This window comes from Falco biarmicus, chromosome 2 (assembly GCF_023638135.1).
Source record: "Falco biarmicus isolate bFalBia1 chromosome 2, bFalBia1.pri, whole genome shotgun sequence".
NCBI lineage: Eukaryota > Metazoa > Chordata > Aves > Falconiformes > Falconidae > Falco > Falco biarmicus.
In genome coordinates this window covers 55,572,313-55,597,417 of record NC_079289.1, presented here as the reverse complement: position 1 = coordinate 55,597,417, position 25,105 = coordinate 55,572,313, and the positions used below count along the sequence as shown (strand labels likewise).

Here is a 25,105-nt window from a genome sequence, read left to right as displayed (position 1 = left end):
CTCCGGGCGTCGAGCGGGAGCGGGACAGGCGAGCGGGCGGGCAGAAGCGGGAAGAGACCCAATGGGAGCCGCCCGCGAAAGAGCGCGCCCACGCTGCTGGGCGGGGACAGGGCAGCCGGCCCCTTCCCCGCCACAACGTGTCCGTTGCTGGGTTCGGTCGTAAGTTGCGACGCAGCGTCGTAAAAAGCGAGGTCGCGGTCAGAGGCGGTCGGATAAAGTCTTGGTCTCTTGCCCGCTCCGCCGCTTTCGGAGGCGATGAGCCGCGGTGTTCGGGCACACGGCGCGACGGGAAAGTGTCTTTCCGCGCGGGCTGTCGCCGTCGCAGCTCTGCCCATGAAGCCCCCGGGAGCGCTGCGGCTTCGGCCCCATGTTGCGGGTGGCGCGAGGCGGCAGGCCCGTGCGGGCAGCCGCCGTAAAGCGCGGGCCATGTCGGGGCAGCTGGTAACCGCGGAGCCGCCGGTCTTCGAGAAGCGGCTGCTCGTGACGGGCGGCGCGGGGTTCATGTGAGTGGCGGCTGCGGTGCCCTGAGTGCGGCCTCGCCTCCCCGCTGGGCCGGGTGGGGGCCGCCGGCCTCCTCTCCGGGGGCGCGGGCGGGGGGAGCAGGCCGCGGCGGCGGGGTCCCGTAGTGCTGCTTCCCCCGGGCCGTTCCGTGGAGCCGCTGGCTCGGACCGCGTTCACTCAGGCGCAGGTTGCGGTGGGTGCAGCCGTTTCTGCAGAGCCGGGCTCGTCTGGCAGGCGGCCCGCGTCTCTCCCAGGACTGCAGGCTCTGAGGTGGTGGTGGGCGCCGGGGGCGAGCGGCGCCGCTGCCCACCTGTCTTGCGCCGCGGCCGGCCAGAAGGTGCTCGGCGGCGGGGGGGGGGGGGTCCCAGCGCTGGTGGTGGGAGTCGGCGCCCAGCCTCAAGCGGGGTGTGCCTAGGGGCGGGTGGCAGCGCTTTGAGCCAGCTGCTGCTTCTCGTATCCACTCCCTAGCGCTGTGGGCTCTGCTCGAGGCAGAGGAGGTTCAGGTCCGTCCCAGGCTGGAGCCCGGCAGCGTGCTCGGTGTCTGAAGCTGCGGGAGGACAGAGATTTTTATGTCACCCCTCATCTTGGGGGGCTGGAGATGTGAATAAGCCCTGATAAACCTGTATCCTCGGGCTGAGCTGCCTCTCACCCAGTGGGACTGTCAAGGTTGAGCGTTGAGAGTAAGTTATTGTGTGTTAGAAGAGTTGGCTGTTTAGTTCTCCTTAATATCTAATGTATAAAATTAAAAGAGTGTAAAAATATTTTAGAATGGCAATTGAATGTAGCATATAACAATTTGGTTCTGGGTTTATTTTTGTTAGGTGGCTGTGAGAAGTGCTGCTTTCTTTTGTTATAGCATGAGGTTTTAACAGACTTCGAGTTCTAACTGTACAGTTATGGGTGTTATCAACAGAATAATGTTGTATCTTAAAATAATCTGTGAATTCCTCTTTTGTCTGGAGTACAGTCCCCTCTTCTCCCAAAGCCTTTTGATATTCCTAAACTTACTTGTATTTTGTCATCTATTTGTTACCTTAATACTACATAATTGTAAAATATGGTTTTTTTTCTATCCTGCAGTGCTTCACATGTAGTTGTCTCTCTTGTGAAAAACTATCCGAACTATCTGATCATAAATCTAGATAAGGTAATAGCTTGTTTTCTTTCTTGATATGGAATACTGTCTTAAATAATTTTTAATGCAATCTATACCTTGTTGAAATTTATATGGGTTATTGTTAAGGTGCTGTTCATGTGCCCAACACAAAAAAAAAAAAGAAGCCTTCAGATTATAAACTTGTTGAATTTTTACAGTTAGGATATCTTTCAGAGTTTTGCGTTTTTAAAGCTTTAACGTGTCTGCTTGCAAAATAGCTTTTCTTTTGAAATAAGTCTACTATGTTCAAACTTTCTAGTAATTAGGTCAGATCAGAGTTAGCTTATTTACTTTCATGAAGGCCACATAATGATATCGTGTGGGTATCTCTCTTCAGCTCGACTACTGTGCAAGCCTGAAGAATCTTGAAACTGTCTCTGAGAAGGAAAACTACAAGTTTATCCAGGTGATAAAGCCTTCTTTTCTAGGAAACTTGACTTTTAACTTGAATTTTATGCCTTCATATCAAGGTAATGTAGTCTGCAGAGCTCCCCAAACTAGAAGTCACTGCTTTAATTTATGGTGAAGTTGTAATTACTTCTGCTAAATTATTGTCAAGAATGAGTCAGGGTATGTAATATGCCAATGTACGTGACAATCAGATGGACATAACAGCGTTTACTTAATCTGTTTACCTTTATTAATAACTTCATAATTCACCCACAGAAATCTGTGACAATATGTGGTATGTTCTGTTTCTTACATGAAGTAGTCTTTTGAAAGCTGATGTATTCTGCTGTATAATAAAGATACAGAATTAGTAAAAGCCTGATTATGGAGATGAATGGTTTTAGGGATGGTTCTTTCGCTTTTGATAGGTGGCATGGACTCAGTTTCAGCTCTTCTGTGCTTCTCTGATGCTGTCATAGATTTTGCACCACTTTCTTCTTCTGTTGATCCTAGACACAGGCTACATTTTTGGTTTTACTGCTGTTGATCCTGTGTAGTTCATAGTTGTTTTGGAACAGGATCTCATGGGTATATTCAAGGTATACCTTTTTTTTTTTCAATTTTGCCAATTAAATTAGTTTACCGTTTCTACAGTTTTACTTTCAGACAGGAGATGGATTTTGATTTATTGTTCAGATAAACATTCTGACTGCTGGGTTTGTATGCTGAGGTCCTTCCCCTCTATGAAGTTCAGTACTGATGCTGATCTCTCTGTCTAGCTGAGCTGCCTGAGCTTGCAGGACATCAGAGAAATGCATATAGTTTAATTTGCTGAAATAGCAACTTTGTCAGAGATAGTAGATGTAAGTCAAACATATCTCTTAGATTCAAGTGGGGTTGGGAGTTTAACTTGTCCTCACCCGTTTGGTGACCCCCATGGCTATTTATATTTTTGTGAACCTACCTCTTTATTTCAGTAAGTAATTATCTCTGAGCTATTGGGATAAAAGTTGTGTGAGGGGAAAGGGAATGTGTACTAAGCAAGTGTACACAGTTCAGCGTGCCCAAACTGGGGTTTGGGTTATTTTCCTAATGTTTTTGATGGTTTCCAGTATGTGATATGAAATGTATGAATACTGTAGAAAAGCTTTGTTACCTGGATATATATTAATATTTAATTGCTGGGGATAGCATGGAGAAGTCATCCTGTAAAAAGTCAGACACCCATATGAAGTAGGGGAATAGTAAAAAGGAATGATGTAGCTATACTGCTTCTGAACTAGAGTAGGAATGTGTTCTGGCAAAATGTACACCAGTGTAATTCAAACTTTTTGGGGTTTATTTGATTTTTTTTTTTTTAAGGAAGATTGATCATAGCTTAACATGCAGCTGATATGCAGGCAGACAGTTTACACTGATAGGAAGAAATGCAGTGGAAGAATATTCTGTGATGGACAAGCCCTGTGATTGGAACTGTAACACTATTATGGGGCTTAGGAGAGAGCCGGAAAGGTAAATGATCTAGTGGTGTTGTAGAAGAGGGGCCTGTTTTGGAAAACAGAGAAGTGAAAGTTTAGAAAACTTGTGTAAGAAGCCGTATGAAAGATATTTTTATCAGAGTTTCTGTTGTTGCTAAGCACACATGTATTGAGTTTGAATTTAGTTTTTTAAAGTAAAAATTGTAACCACTTAGTTCAAAATAATCTACAAGCCCTAAGTGTATTTACAGTAGCGTTTCACTTCTGCTTAAGGATGAGAAATAGAGAAATGGGATCATCTTCCCATTTCTGACATACAGTACTTCTTTGAGGCTGTTGTTCAGAATTGTTGCTTGAGAACTTCTTAAAACACAGATGCATTTGAACTATTTGTACTTAAGTGCCTTGTTATTGAAAATACAGAAGTCTTTCTTCCCAAGACACCTGTTCTTGGGTACTATCTTGTTTAAGTTGAGCCAACAGCTAAATATCAAAAGCTGTTTCTCAGCTTGCATTTGCCTTTAAAAGCTATGTTGCTTCTGTGTCAAACTAAAGAATGGCTTATATGTTGGTGCCTTGCTCTTTTCTAAATATATCAGTTAAAAAAAATAATTATGAGAACAAACAACAAAACCCCAAATCATCACAAGATAGATACCCACCCATTTATTTTAACAAAGGTGGAAATTCACTTCACCTTTGGTAATGCCGCTGGGTGTCACTGTTAGCCAGACTCCAGTAACTCTTGCTGTGGGAACTTGGCATTTCAACCTCAGCATTCAGGCTACACACTGTACTTCTGTTGTGTATGTTTCGGGAGTGATGCTGTTTCTAATGTTAAATAGTAATATAAATCCTGAAATAAGTTTCATTGAGCCTGTTGCTCAAAATGTGTGAAATGTATATCTGGTCTTATTTTACACATGGCATTGATAAATTGCCCAAAACTGAGTGAGTAGTGCTATTTGTATCCTGTGCTTCCTTTGTAATGATATATGATGCTTGGTACAAATGAAATCTTACTGTCTTCTATTACATATAATTTGTTCATGATTTTTTTTCCTGTTCAGGGAGATATTTGTGAACCTGATTTTATAAAACAGCTCTTTGAAACTGAGAAAATAGATATAGTCCTTCATTTTGCAGCCCAAACCCATGTAGGTGAGCATTGTTGCATGTTTTGTTATTATTTTCCATGAGTATATTTATTTGAAATACATACTGATATTTTATTGTTTCTTCCCTTCGTGTAAAACAAGGATACAGTTTGTCTCTACAAATTACACGATTCAGTGTCTGGTGGCCTTTTTAACTTACAGGGGTTAAAGGCCTGAATTATAAAGTACTTCATCTGATTCTTGTCTATTTTTATTGCACATAAATGGTGATGCTCCCTTTTTTCATTACATTCTTGAATTCCATCTAGACACACAAATGGCTGACAGTGTACTGGTGGAGTCATGAAGACAGTGGAAAAAGTGTACATGGTCTTAAGTTTCTGCTCGATTGGCTCCAGCCTTTCAGGAGATAACACACTGTGGAAGCTGAAGGCTTTATCTCCCTTCAGAATCTTGCCTGGATTCTAAAAAGAGAGAATGAATTACACCTAAAAGTACCTGTTTCATATTACCACAGTTACTCTTACTGTACTCCTTAAGTCATGAGAAGGAATCCTTGAAGAATTCTTGAGGAAAATGCTTCTCAAAATTGACAGATTTGATTATGCACAAAGTCATATCAAATTGTCAGCGGGACAGTTCTAAGAATTAAAACAGGTGTTAGTTAACTAACAGTCATGGGTATATATTCTGCATCTTACAGCTGTCTTTAAATGTTTTTTTTTTTTTACTGAGTTTGGCCCTTCCTAGAGGAGAGGGAAAGTAGTTATGCTGCCCCTTAAAGTTAAATAATGCTATTTCAAATGGAACCATCCATGGCAAACTAGCTTTTGCTCTTGATTCCAATTTCCTGTTGACAGCAAGGATTTTGTCTTCAAGTTAAGTGTAGAAAATGTCTTCATTTAATAATGACCTTGCTATCTGACAATCAAAGAACTAGTGATAAAGTCCCAGCCTATATTGCCGCATCTAATATTATGGTTCAATAGGAAGCCATGTCTTGCCTAAATTTAATCAGAATTTTCTGAATTTTTTAACGTAGATCTTTCATTTTGGCATGCCCTGGAATTCACGTATGTAAATGTTTACGGCACTAATGTGCTGGTTGCAGCTGCGCATGAAGCCAATGTGGAGAAGTTTGTCTATGTTAGTACAGATGAAGTGTATGGAGGTAGCACTGATAAGGTGAGTTTAAAAGTGCAGGAGGGTTTTTATTGCTTTATTTGCTTTTTGTAGTGAAGGCAAAATTAACTTTCCTTGGCCTCTGTAAATGTATGACTTTTGAGCTATTACTGACGCTACTGGAGCTTGTAAACAAGCACTGGTTGTTTCTAGAAAGCTAAGTATCAAAATTGTCCAGAATTTTTATGTGGCGTGCTTTATATTGAATGTGTATTACCTAAAACAGTGAGGCTCAGATCACTAATGACACATGAATACTCCTTAGGGATAGTACCAAAGGAATGTAGTATACAAATTTTGCCTTGAGGCATTCATGAGAATTCAGTAATATGCACAGTATGTAGTTCTTTATTATTAATTTATTGTAAAACTTTTTTCCCCTGCTCTGCCTTGACTCTGAACTTGGCAGGAAGGGAACTGGTTTTATACTCTAGCTAAAGTACGAACAGAACTGTAGGTAGTGAGAATTTGAACAGGAAACAGTTCCTGTACTGGAAAAAATATGTGGATGTTTCTTGCTGTTCTGTGGAAATCTTTTTGATTTTTGCCAATTTATACCTGACATTAATTCAGGAAATGTAACTTAGCTCAGTAAAAAGACAAATTGTGTGTGCTTGTCTTTCAAGAGGCATAAACAATGTCAAAGGAGTCTTGTGCCGTAGTCCATGAAAATACTAGCGTATTTCAGAAAAATCCTGTGCACTTCTGTATTGTTACAATGTCTTTATCGGTTCCTTCAACACAGCTTCAATACCTAGACTTTTATGATATCCAAGGATGTTGTTTTCCTGCATGTAGACCAGTGGCTGGCTGAGATAACTTCAAGTGAACTTTTTCTGCCTCTTGCCCTTGAAAAGAGCACTTTCATTTAGTCTGGTTTTTGCTTTTTGTGAATCACATTAGAGGTTATTGTAGAGTTTTTTTGGGAAGAAGGAAGGTCAAAAAGTAAATTTGAGCCAATTTCAGAGCCAAAAGTCAGACAAGAAAATGAGGGGTTTTTTTATTGTAAGTTAAGGTGATTGTTACAAATTGCACCTCTGGCAGCGTAGAATCCCTCCTTTTGGTTTGCTGTATCTGTGGTGGTTTTTGTTTTGTGGTTTTTTTTATTATTTTATTTTTCCCTCTCCCCAAGTGAGACATTCATAGAAGTGGAAGGATAGCCATGAAGCTACCTGTTCTGGAATAGGTCAGAGTTGTTGAAGTCTTGCTTTGGAGGGCTTTGGGTTGCAATTCTATTTTTCTTATAGTAATAAAGTTTATGGAAAAGGGAGAATGGACCTCTTTTATATTTAGGACTGAAAGGTCCATTTGCTAGCAGTGGTGCAATGGGACTCTGAGGCAACATGAGCCTGAAAAGGTTGAACCTCCCTGTGGCAATAGTGATGATTTTACAAGATAAAAATCTAAGGAGCTGCCACTGTGAGGTACTCTCCTAGAAGTATAAAAATATTACTGCTGGTATTCTGGTTACTTCCTGTGTTTGATAAATCGACTGTTTTTTTGTTATTGGTCTTCTGCGGTAAGTGGGAGGGTGACTTTCTCAGACTGGTGTGCTTGGATATTGAGGGGTTATTTCAGTTGCAGCTGCAGCTTTTTGTAACTTCACTTGGGCAAAAGAATTTGAGTAATACAAATTTTTCTTTACATTTTAGGAGTTTGATGAATCCTCACCAAAACGTCCAACAAATCCCTATGCCTCCTCTAAAGCAGCTGCAGAGTGTTTTGTTCAGTCTTACTGGGAAAGGTACCAAGTAAGTTGATGCAAACTTCAAAAACTGAAGCCCATACTGGAGTGTCTGTGTATATAGGAATATAAAAGAAAAATCACTTACCAGTCTGCACAGTGCCACCTCTTTCCTGATTGCTAGTCTTGCAGTTTGGATGTGTTGGAGTATGTCTACCACTTGCTGGTGGAGATGCACTGCAAGACAATGGGAAGAGGCTAAATGTTTTAAAATTATTTTGAAAGTGTTAACTGTAATGTCTGAAAATGTTATTTGATAAAATGGTCAAAGAGGACATGACAAATCTTGAATGTTAAGCTTGAAGGAAGTATGTTTATACAGAAGTAGAATATGCAAAATTCAAATTGTATTAAGACTACATAGTGAAAGTGGAAAAAATGAAGAAACGCCTCCTATTATTCAGATTTGTTTAAACAAAAATATTTAAAATTTTGAATACTTTAGACTTTTGTTCTTGGTATGTCCTTCTATGAAGTTGTTGGCACCAAGTTGACTTGAGTAAGATGTTAATGACTAAAACATTTTCTTGGGATAAGTAGTAGTAAGCCAGTCTTCAGTCAACCAGATACATGTATGTAATGTCCTATGATGGTTTCACAGCAAGACTTGAGAGGTTACAGACATTTGTCACTTGTGGTGCTCCTAACAGACTGAGAAGGCTGGAGGCCTTTGCCTATTTGACAGAAGTGTGGATAGCTTAATTTATTAATGTTTGTAAGGGCTTGCAGATTTTTTCAATAAGCATTGTGGGAGTGTCGGTTTTTTTATTGATCAGCGAGAAGCCTACAGACTTTTACTGGTATATATTTTCTTCCATAACACATGCATGTTTCATGTTCTTAAGTTCCCAGTTGTTATCACACGGAGCAGTAATGTTTATGGACCACACCAATATCCAGAAAAAGTAAGTTAAACCTGTGCTTTACTCTGAGCTTCAGTATGTCATAATTTGTGGTTGAAATGATATTTCTTTTTTCTTGTAAGATTGGACTGGCTTTTGAAAAAAAGCACTGTCTTACAAGTATATTTATTCATGCTTACCTGTGATTATATGTTTTGATTTCACACCAGTGTGACATGCCATCAACACAATGAACACGTGTTTTTTTGGTTGTCAGTAAACCATCAAGTAGACTTAACATGAATTTTCTTGAAATGACTTTGTTTTGCAATTGTCCTATTTTTCAAAGGATATTTAACTGGCCTGTGTCTGACAGGTTTCCCCTACAAATTATGTTAACTCAATGTCATGTGCTGTAATTAGGAATGTTTAATAACTAAGGTAAACATTTTAAAAAGTAAATTGTGAGAGAGCAATATATCTGGTGTAGAAAGACATGTTCCAACCTGTACAGAAAATGGATAAGATAAAGCTATAGCAATCAGATACAAGGACAAGAGTAGTGCAAATCGACTTGCTCTTTGCGTGTCCAAAAATACGTTGTGGGGTAACTATTTAAAATGGTTATTAGTGAGAGGGCGCTGCCTTTGTAGGCAATGCCAAGATGTGCTATGCTAGTGAATGGAAATAGGCTGGTGGAATGATGGGGGCAATCATACGTACTCTTCGGAGCTTGTGTGAAATGTAGCTATATTTTGGAGTTCCAGTGAGGTATTTTTTAATTTGGATTGCTTTTTATGTGTTGGGTTTGGTTTTCTTTGCAAATTTGTTTATCCACCTGCAGTAATATAGGGAAAAATAATAGCTTTTACAATATGTTTTTTGCTGATCTGTGGCTTGGGAGATGCCTGGCTACAGGTTGCGTGATGTTGGGACTACATTCCGGGGATGTATCGCTATTTACTTGCTTTCAGCTTATATATATTCTTCCTCAAGTAATCCACTTTTAGTTACCACCAGGAACGCAGTATTAGGCTAGATGGTTCTTCAGTTTTACTCAGTATGTCTTTTTTTATGTTTGGAGTATAAGTTAATAAAATTAAAAGAGCTTGAATAGCTTTCTAATGGCTTCAGTTTAAAAACTTTAATAGCAGGGCTAACTATGCTGAAGTTTCTGGGACATTATGAATGGATCTAAGCTTTTAGCTGAGCATAATACTATAAATCTTTATGCTGCAAGCTAGCGGCTGTCACCTTGCTCTGTGTTTACTTATCTTGAAATTCTGTATTGTTTCTCTTGAAACAACTATTTTAATGACTCTTTTGGCTATAGATTTACTGCAACTTGCTGAGTGTTTAAACTGTGTTCTAAACTGTTTGCAGTAGTCTATCCCTAGTTAGACTCTGGCACGCTTCTGGGTGTGAAAGGTAATAGAGCTATTTTCTTTTGTAAAAATGTTATGTTTGTAACTACTGGCTTGTAATGGTTGACCAGAAAGATAAGCTTTACAATACAATAGAGGCATCTAATCTTAAAACAAATCAACCCAACAGCTTCTAGGCTAATCTAGTCTAATCAAAAAGCATTCTTTCATTAGACTTAAGAAAATGTAAAGTTATTTAAAGGGTCTTATTAAAATATTTAATGATACTTACTGGTGAAGCCCCATACACTATTTTAGAAGCTGTTACTCCATAAAGAGAAGTAATGTGTGGGTTTTTTTTTGTTCAATTCCTCAGGTTATTCCAAAGTTTATATCTTTGTTGCAGCAGAACAGAAAATGGTATGTAATTTGCTTTTTTGTTTGGTGGATTTGTGCTGTAAAACTGTAATTACAGCTATAAACGCATGGTGTAGCCAGTTATGAAATTACCATTTTACAAAGTTATGAATTGCTTATTTTAATAATAAGATTTCCTTAAAGGTTTGTTTGCATGTCAGCTGCTTAAGGTACCATCAGGTAGTGACTCACAGCAAAACTGCTTAAAACAGTCTTGAATGCTTGTACTTATGGATTAACAAAAATTTCCTGCTTTTTCCTTCTTTTAAGCTGTATTCATGGTTCTGGACTTCAAAGAAGGAATTTCCTGTATGCAACTGATGTGGTAGAAGCATTCCTTACTGTCCTGAAGGAGGGGAAGCCAGGTGAAATTTACAACATTGGAACTAACTTTGAGATGTCCATTGCCCAGCTTGCTAAGGAGTTAATCCATTTAGTGAGTAAACATTTCCGATGCTTTTCTTTACCAGTCATTGCACATATGAACAGTTCTACTATAAACCTTTAGGTGCTCTTGGAAGATCTTATAGGCTTGCGGTGGGTCTTAGAAGATAATTTTAGCAGAATGATGTGCTACCCTTTCTGTAGCAGCTGTACACTGTACAGGCTATCAACTGCTGCATCAGCTATGCTGACTGGAACATAACTAGCATAATGGTTAAATACCATTTGGTAGGGTTTTGTCATACTCGCTGCTTTACTTTTGATCTGAAAATGTGGCACTGTTAAAATCTTAACAATTTGATTATGAATGGTTAGGCAGTACTTGGGTGAAGGAGAAGTGTTGGAATTGTTCTAGGTAGTTTTGATAACTTCAGTAGTTTGAAAAGTCAGTTTAGTCAAAAAGACCACTTCTGTTTCTGGCTTGTTTTTTTAACAGACTTAAATCTTGTTTAAAAAATCATTTTTTTAAATGTATGTTAAGACAGTGCCACATGTGCGGGGGTGATTTTTTTGTTTCTCTTTTTGACAGATAAAAAAGACCAGTTCGGAATCTGAAATGGAGCACTGGATGGATTATGTCAAAGACAGGTAAGAAAATAGCAAAGCACTTTCAGTATAGATTTATCCTGAAGGTGTCTGGGGCTCTTGGCAAATAATTTTTTTGAGAAATTGTTTTTGCTGTACAGGAGGAAAAACTTTTGAGGGAGTAAGAGCTGTTTTGCTTTTGTAATTTTTTTTTTGCTAGTGGATTTGACATGTATGGTCTGTACAGAACACTGTATAGAAAAACAGGATTTCTATTTATTATTTGGATCTTTAGTTCGGAGAATATGTATTGAAGGGGAATGTGTAATGCTAATCTGTCTGTCTTTACACTTCTCACTACTGAAGTCTGCTCTGGAAGCACATAGTGGCTAATTTTTTTTCTTAAGGTAGTTTAGACTGTTTATTCAGTACTTTGTATTTGCTATTACTTGAGTGAGATGAATCCCATCATCTCATTTAGCTTTAGTATTTTGACATTAATGTGATTAGTTCAGACTTAAATGTGATTTATAGGTAAGACCCACTCTCCACAGGCAGAAATATGCACCTGCAGAGTGTAGTTAACTTTAGATTCCTATCTTAACCTGAAACCGGTATCTCAAAACTAGATGTAAAACTCTGAGATGTCAAAGTTAGGGTGGCAGCGAAAATGGATAGCTTCTATAAATATGCTTTTGCTCTGTGTTCTGTCCTTAATTTCAGGCTTGGTTTGGCTCTGTTCTTTTTATCTCCATTTCTTTTCTGCAGCAACAGTGAGTCTCTGCTCTACTTTAGATATTACTCTTTCCAGAGTGATTAGAAATGGCGTATCTGCCAATAGCAGTTAGGTATTATTAGAATTCTCACTTTCTGTTCATATTTGGATTGTTATCATGGCAGCTGAAGTGTCTTCAAATGTACTAGTTCTTGGTTTTAAAAGGCTTTTTCTTCAGAATCCTGTCTGAGTGTATTGCAGGCCTTTGAAAAAATTGCCTTTGGCTTGCATGATGTGAATGTTCAGTAGGTCTCAGTGTAATTCAGATTGAGGTATTTCTTCTTGTGTATTGGGCCCTGTCCACTAATGCTTAAGCATAAATGGGCTTGGGAAAACTAATCACATAGGAATACATGTTTCAAAGAATGTTGAGGTCTTATAAAAGATTCTTAAGATACCTAGCTAATGATTATTTAATTCTTTAATGGGTGACTTAAAGGTCATGGGGGTTACTTGTCATGGAAAAATTAGTTCTGCTTCAGCTTGATATTAGCATGTTTTAATAATGGTGATAAGTAGTTGGTTTCTTCTGCGCATGCAGCTTAACTATTCAGTATGCTAGTGCCAGTAATGCAGGAATGCTAGATTAGACTAACTGCCACATAGTGGATGTGAAAATTTGTGCCATGCTTAAATGTAGGGAATTTATTTCTGTGTTGAATCTTGCAGCCTGGGTTTCTATGTATTGGGTATTACTAAGTTTGTGTAGCTAATGAGGCACTGTAATGACAGTGCTTTGGAAGCCTATGTATTTCAGATAAGGAGTGTGTGAAAATTTGTGGGCTTTCAGAATGAAAAAAGTGAATGCTGATACTAGAAGACACTGGTTTGCATGGTGACTGTCTTAAGAGTTGCAAATACACGAATTTGCACAACTGCATTGGCAGTGACTTGAATTCTGCATTCATTTTTGTGCCAATAAGATAACTAATTCTTATTTATTCTGGTCATTTCTGAGTAGTTGACTGTACAAACTGAATTGCATTGTTGTAGCTGCACTCAGCTGCCACGTGTTTTTTGAAAGGGCTATAATCTGTTCACGTTGGTGGGAATTTTCAAAATTGAAGCATACCCAATGTTGGTTTGAAGACAATGGAAGTTACTGCATCTCTTAAGTAATGAAAAAGTCTAATCAAATTGTTTTCCTTGTGCATCTTATACTTCATCAGACCTACCAATGACCTGAGATATCCAATGAATTCGGAAAAAATGCACAGCTTAGGATGGACACCTAAAGTGCCTTGGAAAGAAGGAATAAGGAAAACAAGTAGGACTGATAGCTTTTACACTAATTGATTTAGAAGTGATGGGAGCATGGAAAGGGAGGAGAATGGGTATATGGCTTAGTTAATGAGAAGCTGAAGAGAATGAATTTAAAACATTAATTTTAAATAAATTAGCTGTCTTAAGTAGTGAATTTACCTGATTTAAAAAAACCGTTAATCACAGTAGCTTCAGCTACTAGAATTAATTACTTTTTAATGCTAGAATAAGTCTTGCATAAAGAATTTATAAAATCTAAACTAGATTTCTTAATATTATAGGTTAAAATTTTGCATAATGAACTATTAGCATGTTGTTAATCTTGTATCTGTGGAATATTTTAATTTCCCTGTTATCTCTGGTCAGCTTGACTCATCAGCATTTTCTTCCTACTAGTTGAATGGTACAAAGAAAACTTTCACAACTGGAAAAACTCAGAGAAAGCTTTGGAGCCCTTTCCTGTGACTGAGCCATTTGCACAGCTCAGTGGTCCATAGGATGGCAGAGAACCTGAAGGAATTTGTTCTACCTCAATTGCCTTTTCTTCGAAGCCTGCAATCAAGTAGCCACAGTGAACTCTTAATGTAATAAAGATATGTGAAACATGATGAATACAGTATGAAATGCAGATGAAAACTGCAGTATGGCAGAACTTTAGAAGGGTTTCAGCACTTTATAAGTTGAACATGTTAATTTCAGCTTCTGGTGCAATACTAAATTCTCACCAGGTATTGATTTTAAAGAACTGTACAGGGTGAAGAATATTTATAATGCTATAAATTAGTGTAACAAGTAAAATCCGCCTTATTAAGAATAATTATGATTACAGTTTTGGGGACTTTAAATAAAATTTGTTTTAGTTCTGGAATCATTCATCTGTATTTGTTTTTTACAGTGCAATGTATTATTTTGTCACTTTAAAGAGTTGCATTTTATTTTTAATGAAGGGGAAAAATGTGCCATTTTCTGGACAATGTAAATGAGTTGATAGAAGCTAGATATGGCACCCATGTGGCTCAGTGCTTTCCCTGTCGGTTTAGTATTACCTTCTGTAAATAACAGTTTAATCAGTTATCTGTTCTCTAACTTGACATGACCTTTTTTTAAGGGGGGCTGGGGTGTAATGTGTCAAACAGTAGCAGGTGGTCTCACTGAAATTTCCAGAAGCATTTTCTTAAACTTTTGCTCTGTTTTAGTCATCTTTGTACTGTATTAGTCTTTTATGTGTTAATTTCCTTTTTTAACTGCATTTGTTACAAACTTAAAATTCTGTAATAGTTAACATTCCAGTGATGTTATTTCCTGTGATATGAAGGCTGTTTATGGAGAAAAATTTTAAATGCTTTTCCTGTGAATTGTGGCCTGGCAGACAATGCAGTATTTCACTTTTTTTTTGACAAACATTTTAAAGATGAAATTATACTTGGGTTTTAATATAAAGTTTGGAAGGAAACTTCATTTCTAGGAATATGTCCATATTTTTCAGAGTTGATTTAGTAATAAAAGTTATATTGTAACTCATTTCTCTTAAGTAAACACATGGAAAAAGTAGATGATGGGGTTTTGTTAATTTTATTTTGTCCTGTATCCTGAAAAAATTATCATTGCTTTTTTTTGGATTTGAGGTGGCAGAGAGAAGGGATGGCTGTTTTTTAGCTTCTGTACTTGGCCATTCCACACCCTTTTTTTGCTTCTGGCTTTGCAGGAGCATAGGACTAGGATGCTACAGTGCACTCAGAAATTGCTGTGGCTTCTGAAGTCTCCCAGAAACTGGGAGTTAACTCTGAAAGTGGAAGTATGTGCAGAAGTCTTTTCCTTACCACCTGAAGTGCAGGAGAAGAATGGAGCGTAGGGTTTTTGCCCTAGCTGTGCCCCTGCTAGATAAAACTTTAATAGTATTGACCTAGATAACTTACAGCTAATACTGCCTTTGGACCTACAGTGCTCCCAACTTCATTACACCTCTTGTGTGTTGTATGGTGCTGTTGATAAAATTCCACTTTTGACTGATAAGAGTAATTTTAAAAGAAGGCTAAACAGTAAGCTTATAGGCTTACCTTGGCACCAAGCGTGTGTTCTAAAGTCTAGGAGTGTGTTACTGAATATGAGTTTTCTGTGAGAAAGTGGGATAATATTACACTAGAATTGTGTTGCACTTGTTTTTTGGGTTTCTAATACTTGGTTTGATAGTAAAAACCTCCATTTGGGAAGGGCAGAGGTTACAGGACTTGGTGTGTACTGGTCTTAGAATACCTGGTTTACCAGCTACTTAAAAACCATAAGCTTCTACTCATGATTCACTTCAATTTCACTGTCACATACACTTAAGTTCTTTAAATAACCATAAAATGCTAATATGTTTCAACTGTCAGTAAGAGGAACCTTCATACAAAAAGTACAAATTTTGTTAGAGAAAAAAGTGGCTGTTTTATTAAATGTACTATACATGAGACTGCCCTTCTCTCTTGTTTTTGCATCATTTGGTTTTGTGTTACTGTTAATTTTTATTCCCATTTCGCCTGGCAAAACAAAGGTTTCTGAAAATAATAAAAAGTTAGGATAGCCTGTTGACCCATAGTAGCTCTGATTTTTGTGGTAATGTATGAAAACTCTAAAGTTGGTAGTGTATTGACTTCTATGCATGCCATCACACATTTGGAGTTTATCTGTACCAAACATCACAAGATTGTTAGCTGCATCGGTAGGAGACATGCTCATTAGGTGATTACATTAATCATTTCTCAGTAAAACAATCGTTGCCAGTGGCAATGGAAAATCATGAGAATATAAGATTTTGTATCAGTATGTTATTACACCTTTTTGGTACAATGGTATGTTTGTTGTTTTTTTTTAACTTCTCTCTAACTAGGATTTACTCCCTCGTTCTTTAACAAAAGAGCTTTTGTTTTCAGTCACTAAACTGCTGGCCCAGTCCTCAGCATTTTGACTTCTAAAAATATGTATTTGATTTCTGAAAATACATCAGCTCCTGAAGAACAGTGGTTGCTCACTTTCCAAAAGTGGGACAACTTGAGGAATAGTATACTGTGAAGGTAAAAGGAAATATGGGGGTGGGTCACCAAATATTCACCAGGCTAGTTTCAGAAAAGTTTATGCTTCTTCCACACTCAGAAGAGGCGGGATCTGTTAAACTTCATTGCTGTGGAAGGGAGGGTTTGGTTTGGCGCTTTTTTTTTTTTTTTTTTTTTTTTGACTGACAGGAAGGGGAAGCAGTGGACAATCTTGCAAAGCAGCGTTTCTCTCCGCACAGCATGTAGGGAGCGTGAACAGGGGATGCTCTCACAGGCAGCTTTTTCTAGAGCCATGAGCTGTGCAAATAAAGTACAAACTTGTGACATGAGTGTCCAACACCAGTGCCGCATGTGCTAAAGTGTGCACCCAGGTGTATGCTCTGCTTTTGACCTGTAGCCACAGGGGTGTGGTAACAGTTGCCCGTTGAAATGAATGCCTAACCCACAATGTAAGAATAAACTGTTTTGTTCTTGTAACTGCTTAGTCAGGATTTGCGGTTTATGGAGACACACAGGGCTTCTCTTGTGGAATGTGCATCACTGAGCAAGACCATGGGAAAATGAGGATGGAGGTGCCCTTTTCTATTCATGTCTGTTTGTGGTATATTAGCTCTGTGTAGAATTTGTCAGACTTCAAAATGAAGTCCCTGAAAACTGAAGCAAAAATACCGCCAATTTAGTGCTCTTGAATCCCACAGAATATTCTAGTTCCCATTACTCCCCCAAATAATCCAGGGAGTCACAGTGCAAACACCTATATCCTGATACTAAATGCATGTAGGTTATGTATTGTGCATAGACGTATACATAGAGTTTTGTTTTATGGCAACTTTGCCTTTAGGCATAGTTTTATTTGCAAAGACCCGTCATCAATGCGCTTGTGGTATTGACGGTACCCGGCAGCGCCGGACGGGCCACAGCTGTATTCAATTTAATGACGACCGAGAGGGGAGGAGGAGAACAGGTTAGGGGTACCCCTTGGTGGGGCGTACACCAGCGGCCGAAATAGCTCAGTTGGGAGAGCGTTAGACTGAAGATCTAAAGGTCCCTGGTTCGATCCCGGGTTTCGGCAGAAGAGTTTTTCTTCCCTTTTTCTCTCACTGCCCGGCAGGCGGCGGGCGGCTGCGGCCCGCAGGCTCTGAGCGCCGCTGCTCGGCACGGCCGGGCCCCGCGGTGTGCGTGGCCCCTGGCTGCCCCCGGGCGCCGCGGTCTCGAGCTGATAGCGACCGTGTGGCCGACGACACATCGCATGGGAACGTGCATGTCACCACATATGTCACCACATATGTCACCCCTGCGGTGCTGGTGGCAGTGCGCAGTGCCGGTGGCGCCGCCAGGGCTTTCGGCTGCTGGGCTCAAGCTGCCTGTTGCGTTCCGCAGTTGGGTCGTTTTTTGTTTTTTTTTTTTTCCCTTAAAAAAAAATCAAGCGGTGAGAGCATTTCCCGTAGCGAGATTGCGGGAAGCGACGCCTTTTTACCTCAGTTACAAGTGTGTACGTGGGTGCTTGCCGGGCGATGGCCTGACTGCTGCGGTACTGCCCAGCACAGCCCCCCCCGGCAAACAGCCCCGCGTAGCCTCTGCCCAGCCCACATGGCCAGGGCATGGAAGATCTGCGCCGCGGCGATTTGCGAAGGACCCGGTGCGGGGAGGCGGCAGCGAGCCCCCCAGCCCCTCTCCCCGTGCCGCTGCGGCAGAATGGCGGAGCCGGAGCCGTGAGGTGGGTGAAGGCCGGGCAGCTCGCTCCCTGGCCAGCCTGCTGCCTCGTGTGCTGGCCGGCCCCCCGGGAACTGGAAGCGCAAGCTTGCCATCCAGTCTCTCTTTTTAGCTCTTTTAAAGTTAAGCTTTTTATTTAGGATGGAAGGGCTGAAAGCAAAAAAGCTTCACTCCCGGTCCCTTCCCTGCCTCCCACCACAGGTGAAGGGAGGGACACCAGGCCAGGCAGGAGGCCGCGCCAAGGAGTGCCGGGCAGCGTGAGGGGGTCTCACGGGCTTTCGGGAGGGATGGGGACGGAGGCAGAAGGATTAGAGATTGCTCCTCACCAAGATCTGGGCTGGAGGTCAAAATTCCTAGACCTCGCTAGTAGCTGAAACTACTTCTGGTTCACAGAAAGCCTAAGGAATAGCTTTAAGGCCAGAAACCCTGGTAACGTCATCTGACCTTCACCAGTCATGTATCTCCCCCTAAACCTTTCCTTACTTTTAAATTGGGAAAAATCACTTGGATTTTTCCAAAAGCATAGTTTTAAGGAGGGCATGTGTTTCTGGTTTAAAGTGACGAGGCAGAAAATTCATTAGTTGTCTTGGTAATTTGTTGCAACTGTTTCAAATATAGTCCTTTAATTTGGATCTGCCCATTGTTAAATTCTAGCTATTATTTCTGTTAAGCTTTTCTCTGTTAGATCAAAGATCTTCTCAATACCTGGCATTTGGGCATCATGCAGCAGTGAAGTCACCATCCAGCTTTGTTTTGATAAACCAAAGAAACCAAACTCTTTGACGCTCTAATTTTAAGATACCTTCTCCTGCTTCCAGGTTGTTTTTGGTAACCTTTTTAATATACTGTCAACCAGAACAATCCACAAGAAAAGGTTTTTCAGTATTGGCGTCACCAATGCGAAACAGCAGTAAATCAGCTCCTTACCTCTATTCAGCATCTTTCAGCTATTCATGAAAAGATATCACTGGTCCTTTTTTAATCACAGCACCACATCAGGCATTGCTGCTACTGCTTGTCTGATACAAGAAGCACTCACTGCTGATGAATATCCTATTAGTACAAACAGAAGTGTTACTTAAACCCCTACTAATAAGACAGGTAAGGGAGAGTATAACTGCTTACATTACTATTTTTCCTAAAGATTTTTTTAAGCTTTCAAAAGAATATTAAGCCTGCACACTTGAGTACTCGGGGACAAAAGGAAATGTTAAAATGAAGATTACTTGTGACTTCTCAGCTGTACTTTTGTGCATGTGATATCAGAAATAAATACTTTTTTTAAAAAAAAAAACTTTTAATTATTCATCAAAGACTTTAACAGTGCTTTGGGAATGAATTAGGAGGTTATTAATTTCCTGCAGATGTGTAACTGAAGAGGTGAAAGAGAGAACGACTGCTTGCTTTTTGGCCTTTTCCATACTGCTGAATAAAAGAGGGCCACCGAGCAAGCTTTGACGTTGGAGCTCTGTCTGCTTGGCTTGTGTGCTAGCACCCTGATAGCCAGCTTTTCACAGGGCACATTTGCTATGGAGGGACCAGCTTCATGCAAGGCAGACACCAGCCAACCAGTGCCACTCAGGATGTGGCCCCGAGACTGCTTTTGAGCAGTGGTCTGGTTGTATCCCCCCAGTGCTGCATTGCAGGTTGGGTCCCCTCTGCCAACAAGTTCCCCGAGGGCCAGGAAAGGTGTGAGTCATTCTTGCCCTCTCAAAGTGTCTTGATTTTCAGTAGGAGTACCCAGGCACATGGATGTATAACAGTTAGGTGCTGTGGCGGTGTCTGAAATAGCTGTTTTTAAGCTAAGGATAATATTACCTGTAATAGCAATTCCCTTCTCACACATTTTGTGACATTAACCAGAAGTTCTGGAGCACTGAAATGCCAAGGGTGATAGCCATAGGACATGGAAAAGAAAATCTCATTTTTGTTTGGTATGGGATTTAGATAGTATGCACTGAATAAGGCCTCGGGCCTTATGTGGAAGAAGAGGATAAAATAAAAAGATAACCTTAATTCTGGTATTTTTAAAACTTTGTCTGCCTGATTTTTCAGGTTTGATGCAGGTTTCTAATGTGATTTGGCAGGTTCTGGGTGAATAACCCTGAGTGTTGGTGCTTTATTGCTTTCATGTCACAGAATATTCAGGCATTTTTCATTTAGCGTTATTTCTACACTATCCTTTTGTTAGCATTGCTGCTTTCTAGGTTTCTTCTTGGCAGCAAACATCGCTATTTTAATTTATTTTTCATTTAGCTTGTTCTCTCAAGGTGATCCTCCTGTAGGAAGCAAATCCAAGCTACTTTCATGTCTGTCTAAGCCTTTATGTTTTAGTCAACAAGGTTCCTTCTCTGCAACTGGGAAACTTTCTGCCACTACAGGTCGGGTTACTTGGGTTTTTTTTGAATGACCATCAAATACTGAAGTTGATACCTCACAGGGATTCAGAGGAAAAATCACAGTTTACAATGTTGTTCCAGCCTTACTCAAATAATCAAAATCTGGTGGATTTGGTTCATGTGCTTTTTCCAGGACCATCCTTGGCTACTTTTTTTAAGTGAATGAAAACAAGGAGAAGGAGCAGCTCAGCAAGTGGTGTACCCCACATGCTCGCTCTGCTGCAAGTTGCAACAACTTGCAACCACACAACATAACAAATAATGGAGAAGCTTAAAGCTTTGCTTTGAAATACCTCTATTCGGTATTTCTTACTCACTTGGGACTACCTTACTATGCCTGGGATTTTCCATAGGCTCTCTGAGGGTTTTAACAAGTTTAGGTGTTCCTTGGACAAGATGCCTCTCCTCTTCCTTCATGTTCTCGGACTTGCATATCTACCCGATTTAAACATTCCCCTCCTTGTCCCTGCAGGCAATTTCCATACCTGATAATTGTGACTGTCTAGTTTGCCTGTCAGTAGTGAATAAATGCTACTCACTCTTACATGTAATAAAATTTCCTTCTCCTTGGATTGAAAATTGAGTTTGTTTGATAGAAAAGGTTTGTTTCTGTCTCTTGACTAAGAGATTTCTGACTTTGTCTCCTGCACTGGTTACAGACATCTGGTAAATCTCATTTAGTTATGCAGTATGATCAATGGAAGGGATTTAGAAAACATGAGTTGGGGCTCAGATTTATTTTTTATGATTTTTGTATATTTTTGATAAAAAAACTTAGTTATTGCCTATTTGGTTTCTGGTCCTGTAGAAGAACTAGAACTGTGGTTCTCAGCTTTCTGGGAAATAAATGCATTTAAAAAGAAAACCAAAGTTTTTAGTTGATGATGCATTTCTAGAATCTAGCACCCTACATTCAAGCATTGGTTTTTTTTCCCCTGTGAGTGAGCAGTTTAGGAGAGCTTTATCCTGTTTGAATTTAGCTCAGGAACCCCATGTAAGGAGGCTTTTTCTCATCCACTTACTTGGGAGTTTTAGGGTTTTTGGTGTTTATTTGTGTCGTGTCCCTCCCTCCACCTGCAGGATATTCCAGGGTTCCAGCTTTGTGCTTTTGTAGAAATATAGAGCTCAAATTCCATAGTAATGTAGAAATATAGAATTTATGGTATAGTTAACAAGACAGATTTCAGGCAGTTAAGTGAAAACTTAACCTTTTGTCCTGCTATGGTTATCAATGCTGTCTTTCCCTCAGGGGAAACAATGTATTTTTCTTTGGATGTACACACATTTACTTGCTTAAAGCAAGGGAGCATTCATTACTTTGCGCAACAACGTTCTTGGGATTTAGCCCACATGACATTAAGAATGAATATCTTTTGTTCCATCTTCTATTTTCTGTTGGGATAAGTAGTCACATTAGTGTTTTGAATAAAAATTATGAGAGAAGAGTATCTTCTGGAACTGGCTTTAGAAAGATAAGTCAAGGCTTTAGAGATTTCTTGATATTATTTCAAATACTGTGTTTGTACTATCATTCAGATTTTTTTTTATATGGTACAGAGTCAGATCTAGATTTCCTTCTTTGTATTTCTTTCCCTGTCATCAGGACAATTTGTTGCATTGCTGAATTGTCAAGATGAGAGCCTCTGTCCTATCCTTCCATGCTGCACATGAGGTCTTAGGCTCATGCCTTTCTGACTGTCCCCTGAATGACAAGCCACAAAGGCAGCCTGTGTGCTAGCCAGGCTGTAGGCTCCTTACAGGCTTTGCCCATCATCTGTAAAGCTCCACGTGCACCAAACCTAGGATATTAAACCAGCTTACGCTGTACTTCACTTTTTCGTCAACCAGCATAAATCTACTCTATGTAAATCGGGTCCTCTCCTATCACAGCCATTTAGAGTGACATTTATCTCACTTCACTTTAGACATTTAAAAGTTCAGGGTCTGTCTAAGTTCAAACTAGTCACCGTTGCCTCCTTTGAAGGACAAGGCAGAGAAATTAGGACAGAGAGGGGTCATCTGACCTTGCCAAGATACCTGTCTGAGAATGGGATGAGTTGTCCCTTGGAGGTGCTGCTTTCCCTTCATAGGCTATGGAGGAACCACAGGGTAACTGAGATTTAGCCTCTTACCCTCCAGATGCCCATGTTCCTTAAGTGAATCATACTTTATATTCTATGACTGCATTCATAGTTAGCCCAGGCTAGAAGCTGATGAAAAAACTCTGGAGATGGAGTTGGCTTTGGACAGCTTTTGGGCAGGTGGTCATCACAGCAGCAGTGCAGGTGCAGATACAAGGTCTCAAGTGGTAGATCTCTTTGACATTATTTACACATCCTTTGCCAGCTGAAGATGCTGAGAAAAGTGGTGTTGCTTACTCAGGATGGTTTAATCCGCCAGTCAGCATTGTGTTTATCTAAACTATAAATAGCTTAAACTTTCATCCATGTTCTTGCATATTATGGACAATGGAAAAACTATGCATGTTTGCATGGAAAGTGACATGGTGCTGAGTCTCCTTAGCCAAATGATGACACTGCTTCATGATCTCTGAAGAGGTTTCTCAGACATGTTAAATGAGGAAACAGGATGGAAGATCTTAAAAAGGAAAGGGAAGTGTTCATTCATTATCTCTGACAGAAATAAGTAAAACTACAGTAAGGCAATAGCTGACTTAAAAGTGTAAAACTGTGTTAGCAATTTTTAAATAATGGGTATTTAAAGCTGTAAAAAGATCTAGCAGAACTGACACAGGCATCCTCTGTACTAAAGCAACCTATAATTTTAGGACCTTTCTAAGCAAGTTGTATGTAGTATATGCTTCAGCTAGCACACGTTCTTGGAGAGGAGCCAAGTGCCATCAAATTTGCAGGTTTGGAAGTGGGTATCTCTAAGTAATGAGGATTTCCCATTGCAGTCAGCTCCAGACTTGTGAGAGGTAAGCTCAACCAGACTGCAAGGCCCAGTGAGGGATCAGTGAGGAATCCAGGTCAAATTCACCTGTCTTAAATGTAGACCTGTCACGCATACTGAGTATCTACCACTGAACCCCAGTCTCCCCTGACATTAAATGCAGAAGGCCTTTGTGTGATGCAGTCAATCCTGTCCCAACATGGGTACAGACAACAAGCCAAGTGAATTGCATCCTAAACCCATCTATTTCTTTCCATTAAGAGAGGATCCTATAAAGGAAACCCTGCATGACCAGTTAAGTGTAGATATCTGTAATCAATAGGTGTCTAACATCAGATGAGATGAATTCATCCTGTCACAAGGAAGCCCACAAGTAAAGCCATGAAAAGATTGACAAGTGGATGTCTTGGTTTCAGCTGGGATAGAGTTGGTTTTTCTTCTTAGCAGCAGGTGCAGTGCTGTGTTTTTGATTTTGTATGAGAGCAAGGGTGATAGGGCACTGATGGTTTTAGCTGTGGCTAGGTGATGTTTATACTAAATCAAGGACTTTTTAGTTTCTTGGGCCCTGCCAGCGAGAGAGCTGGAAGGGTACAGGGAACTGGGAGGGGACACAGCCAGGACAGCTGACCCAAACTAGTCAAGAGGTATTCCATACCATGGGACATCATGCTGAGTATATAAATTAGGGGAAGAAGAAGGAAGGTGGGGGACATCCAGCATTATAGCATTTGTCTTCCCAAGTAAACATTATATGTGAGGGAGCCCAGCTTACCTGGGGATGGCTGAACACCTGCCTGTCCATGGGAAGTAGGGAATGAGTTTCTTGTTTTGCTTTGCTTGCATGCATGGCTTTTGCTTTACCTATTAAATTGTTCTTATCTCAACCCTCAAGTTTTACATTCCTTTCCAATTCTCCTCCCCATCCCTCTGGGCGAGGGGGAGTGAGGGAGCAGCTGTGTGGTGCTTGGTAGCTGGCCGAGTTAAACCATGATAGTGGAATTTGCAACACAAGGAAAGGTGAGTAATCCAGCATCCAAATTGATGGGGTAAGAGCACAGCAGCCTTGCTGTTGTTGAGGAAAGGAAACTTGCATAATGTTGCAGCCATCTCAAAACTAGCCAGCCTCAACAAGGTTTTTTACCATCACATACCAAGTTAACTTCAATAAGTAGTTGGCAAGCCTTACCCTGGCACAGCCACCAATCCCTCACAAGGTCTCAAAGGTCCATCTACTGTTTGCACCATTTCTTCATACTCTTCTAGGCACTCCCTCTGCTTCTCCATACTTTTCTGGCAAGCCCCTCTGTTGCCTTCTCCTTGCCTCTACGCATCCAGAGCACTTCCTCCTCCCTTTCCAAAACCCCCCTTCATTAGTTGCTCTCCTTAGAGCTATTTAACCACTTAGCAGAAACCAGCCACAGCTGCACCTTATCTACATTGGCCAACCTGCCGCCCCTGCAGCCAGCCCACAGCTGTATATTATCAATGTTAGTTAACCTGCCTTCATTCCTCTACAACTTAATACTGTGAAACTGTCTTTAACTCAGGTTGAATTCCTGGCTGGAGTCTTGTTTGTTTTCTGTGAGGCCTGACCAGATCACTCTTCTCTGGGTTGCCCTTCTGTTCTAACAATATGTGAATATGTTGTAGCATACAAATTGGTTTCCAGGAAAAAAGTCTACAAATTAGAAAGGGACTGGATGAATAATGTAAATATAAGAAGGCAGTAGCTAATGAGGCTGTTCATATCAAGATGGGTTTTGTGCAGGGGCAGGATCATGAAATCTCCAGAGCTGCTCTGCATGCCCAGCTTTGTCCTTATTCACCTGGCTATGTATGGGACATGGAG

General features: G+C 40.3%; 1 protein-coding gene and 1 non-coding gene across 4 annotated transcripts; both read left to right on the top strand.

Annotated features, from left to right (window-relative positions):
- Positions 1–163: 163 nt before the first annotated feature.
- TGDS (TDP-glucose 4,6-dehydratase) lies at positions 164–15,651 on the top strand. Of its 3 annotated transcripts, XM_056328848.1 has the most exons (12): positions 166–503; positions 1,582–1,648; positions 1,995–2,063; positions 4,596–4,686; positions 5,686–5,828; positions 7,478–7,576; positions 8,415–8,474; positions 10,152–10,195; positions 10,463–10,628; positions 11,166–11,224; positions 13,106–13,203; positions 13,596–15,651. In XM_056328848.1, exons 1-12 carry the CDS (start codon positions 256–258, stop codon positions 13,694–13,696), a joined length of 1,245 nt encoding a protein of 414 aa, XP_056184823.1. In that variant the 5' UTR covers positions 166–255; the 3' UTR covers positions 13,697–15,651. The 3 variants fall into 3 exon arrangements, with proteins under 3 accessions (XP_056184825.1, XP_056184826.1, XP_056184823.1); XM_056328850.1 differs by lacking the exon at positions 13,106–13,203 and having other exon boundaries at positions 164–503; XM_056328851.1 differs by lacking the exons at positions 4,596–4,686; positions 5,686–5,828 and having other exon boundaries at positions 164–503.
- Positions 15,652–17,230: 1,579 nt separating this feature from the next.
- TRNAF-GAA (transfer RNA phenylalanine (anticodon GAA)) lies at positions 17,231–17,303 on the top strand. Its single transcript has one exon. It is a non-coding gene; the product is annotated as a tRNA-Phe (tRNA).
- Positions 17,304–25,105: the final 7,802 nt, after the last annotated feature.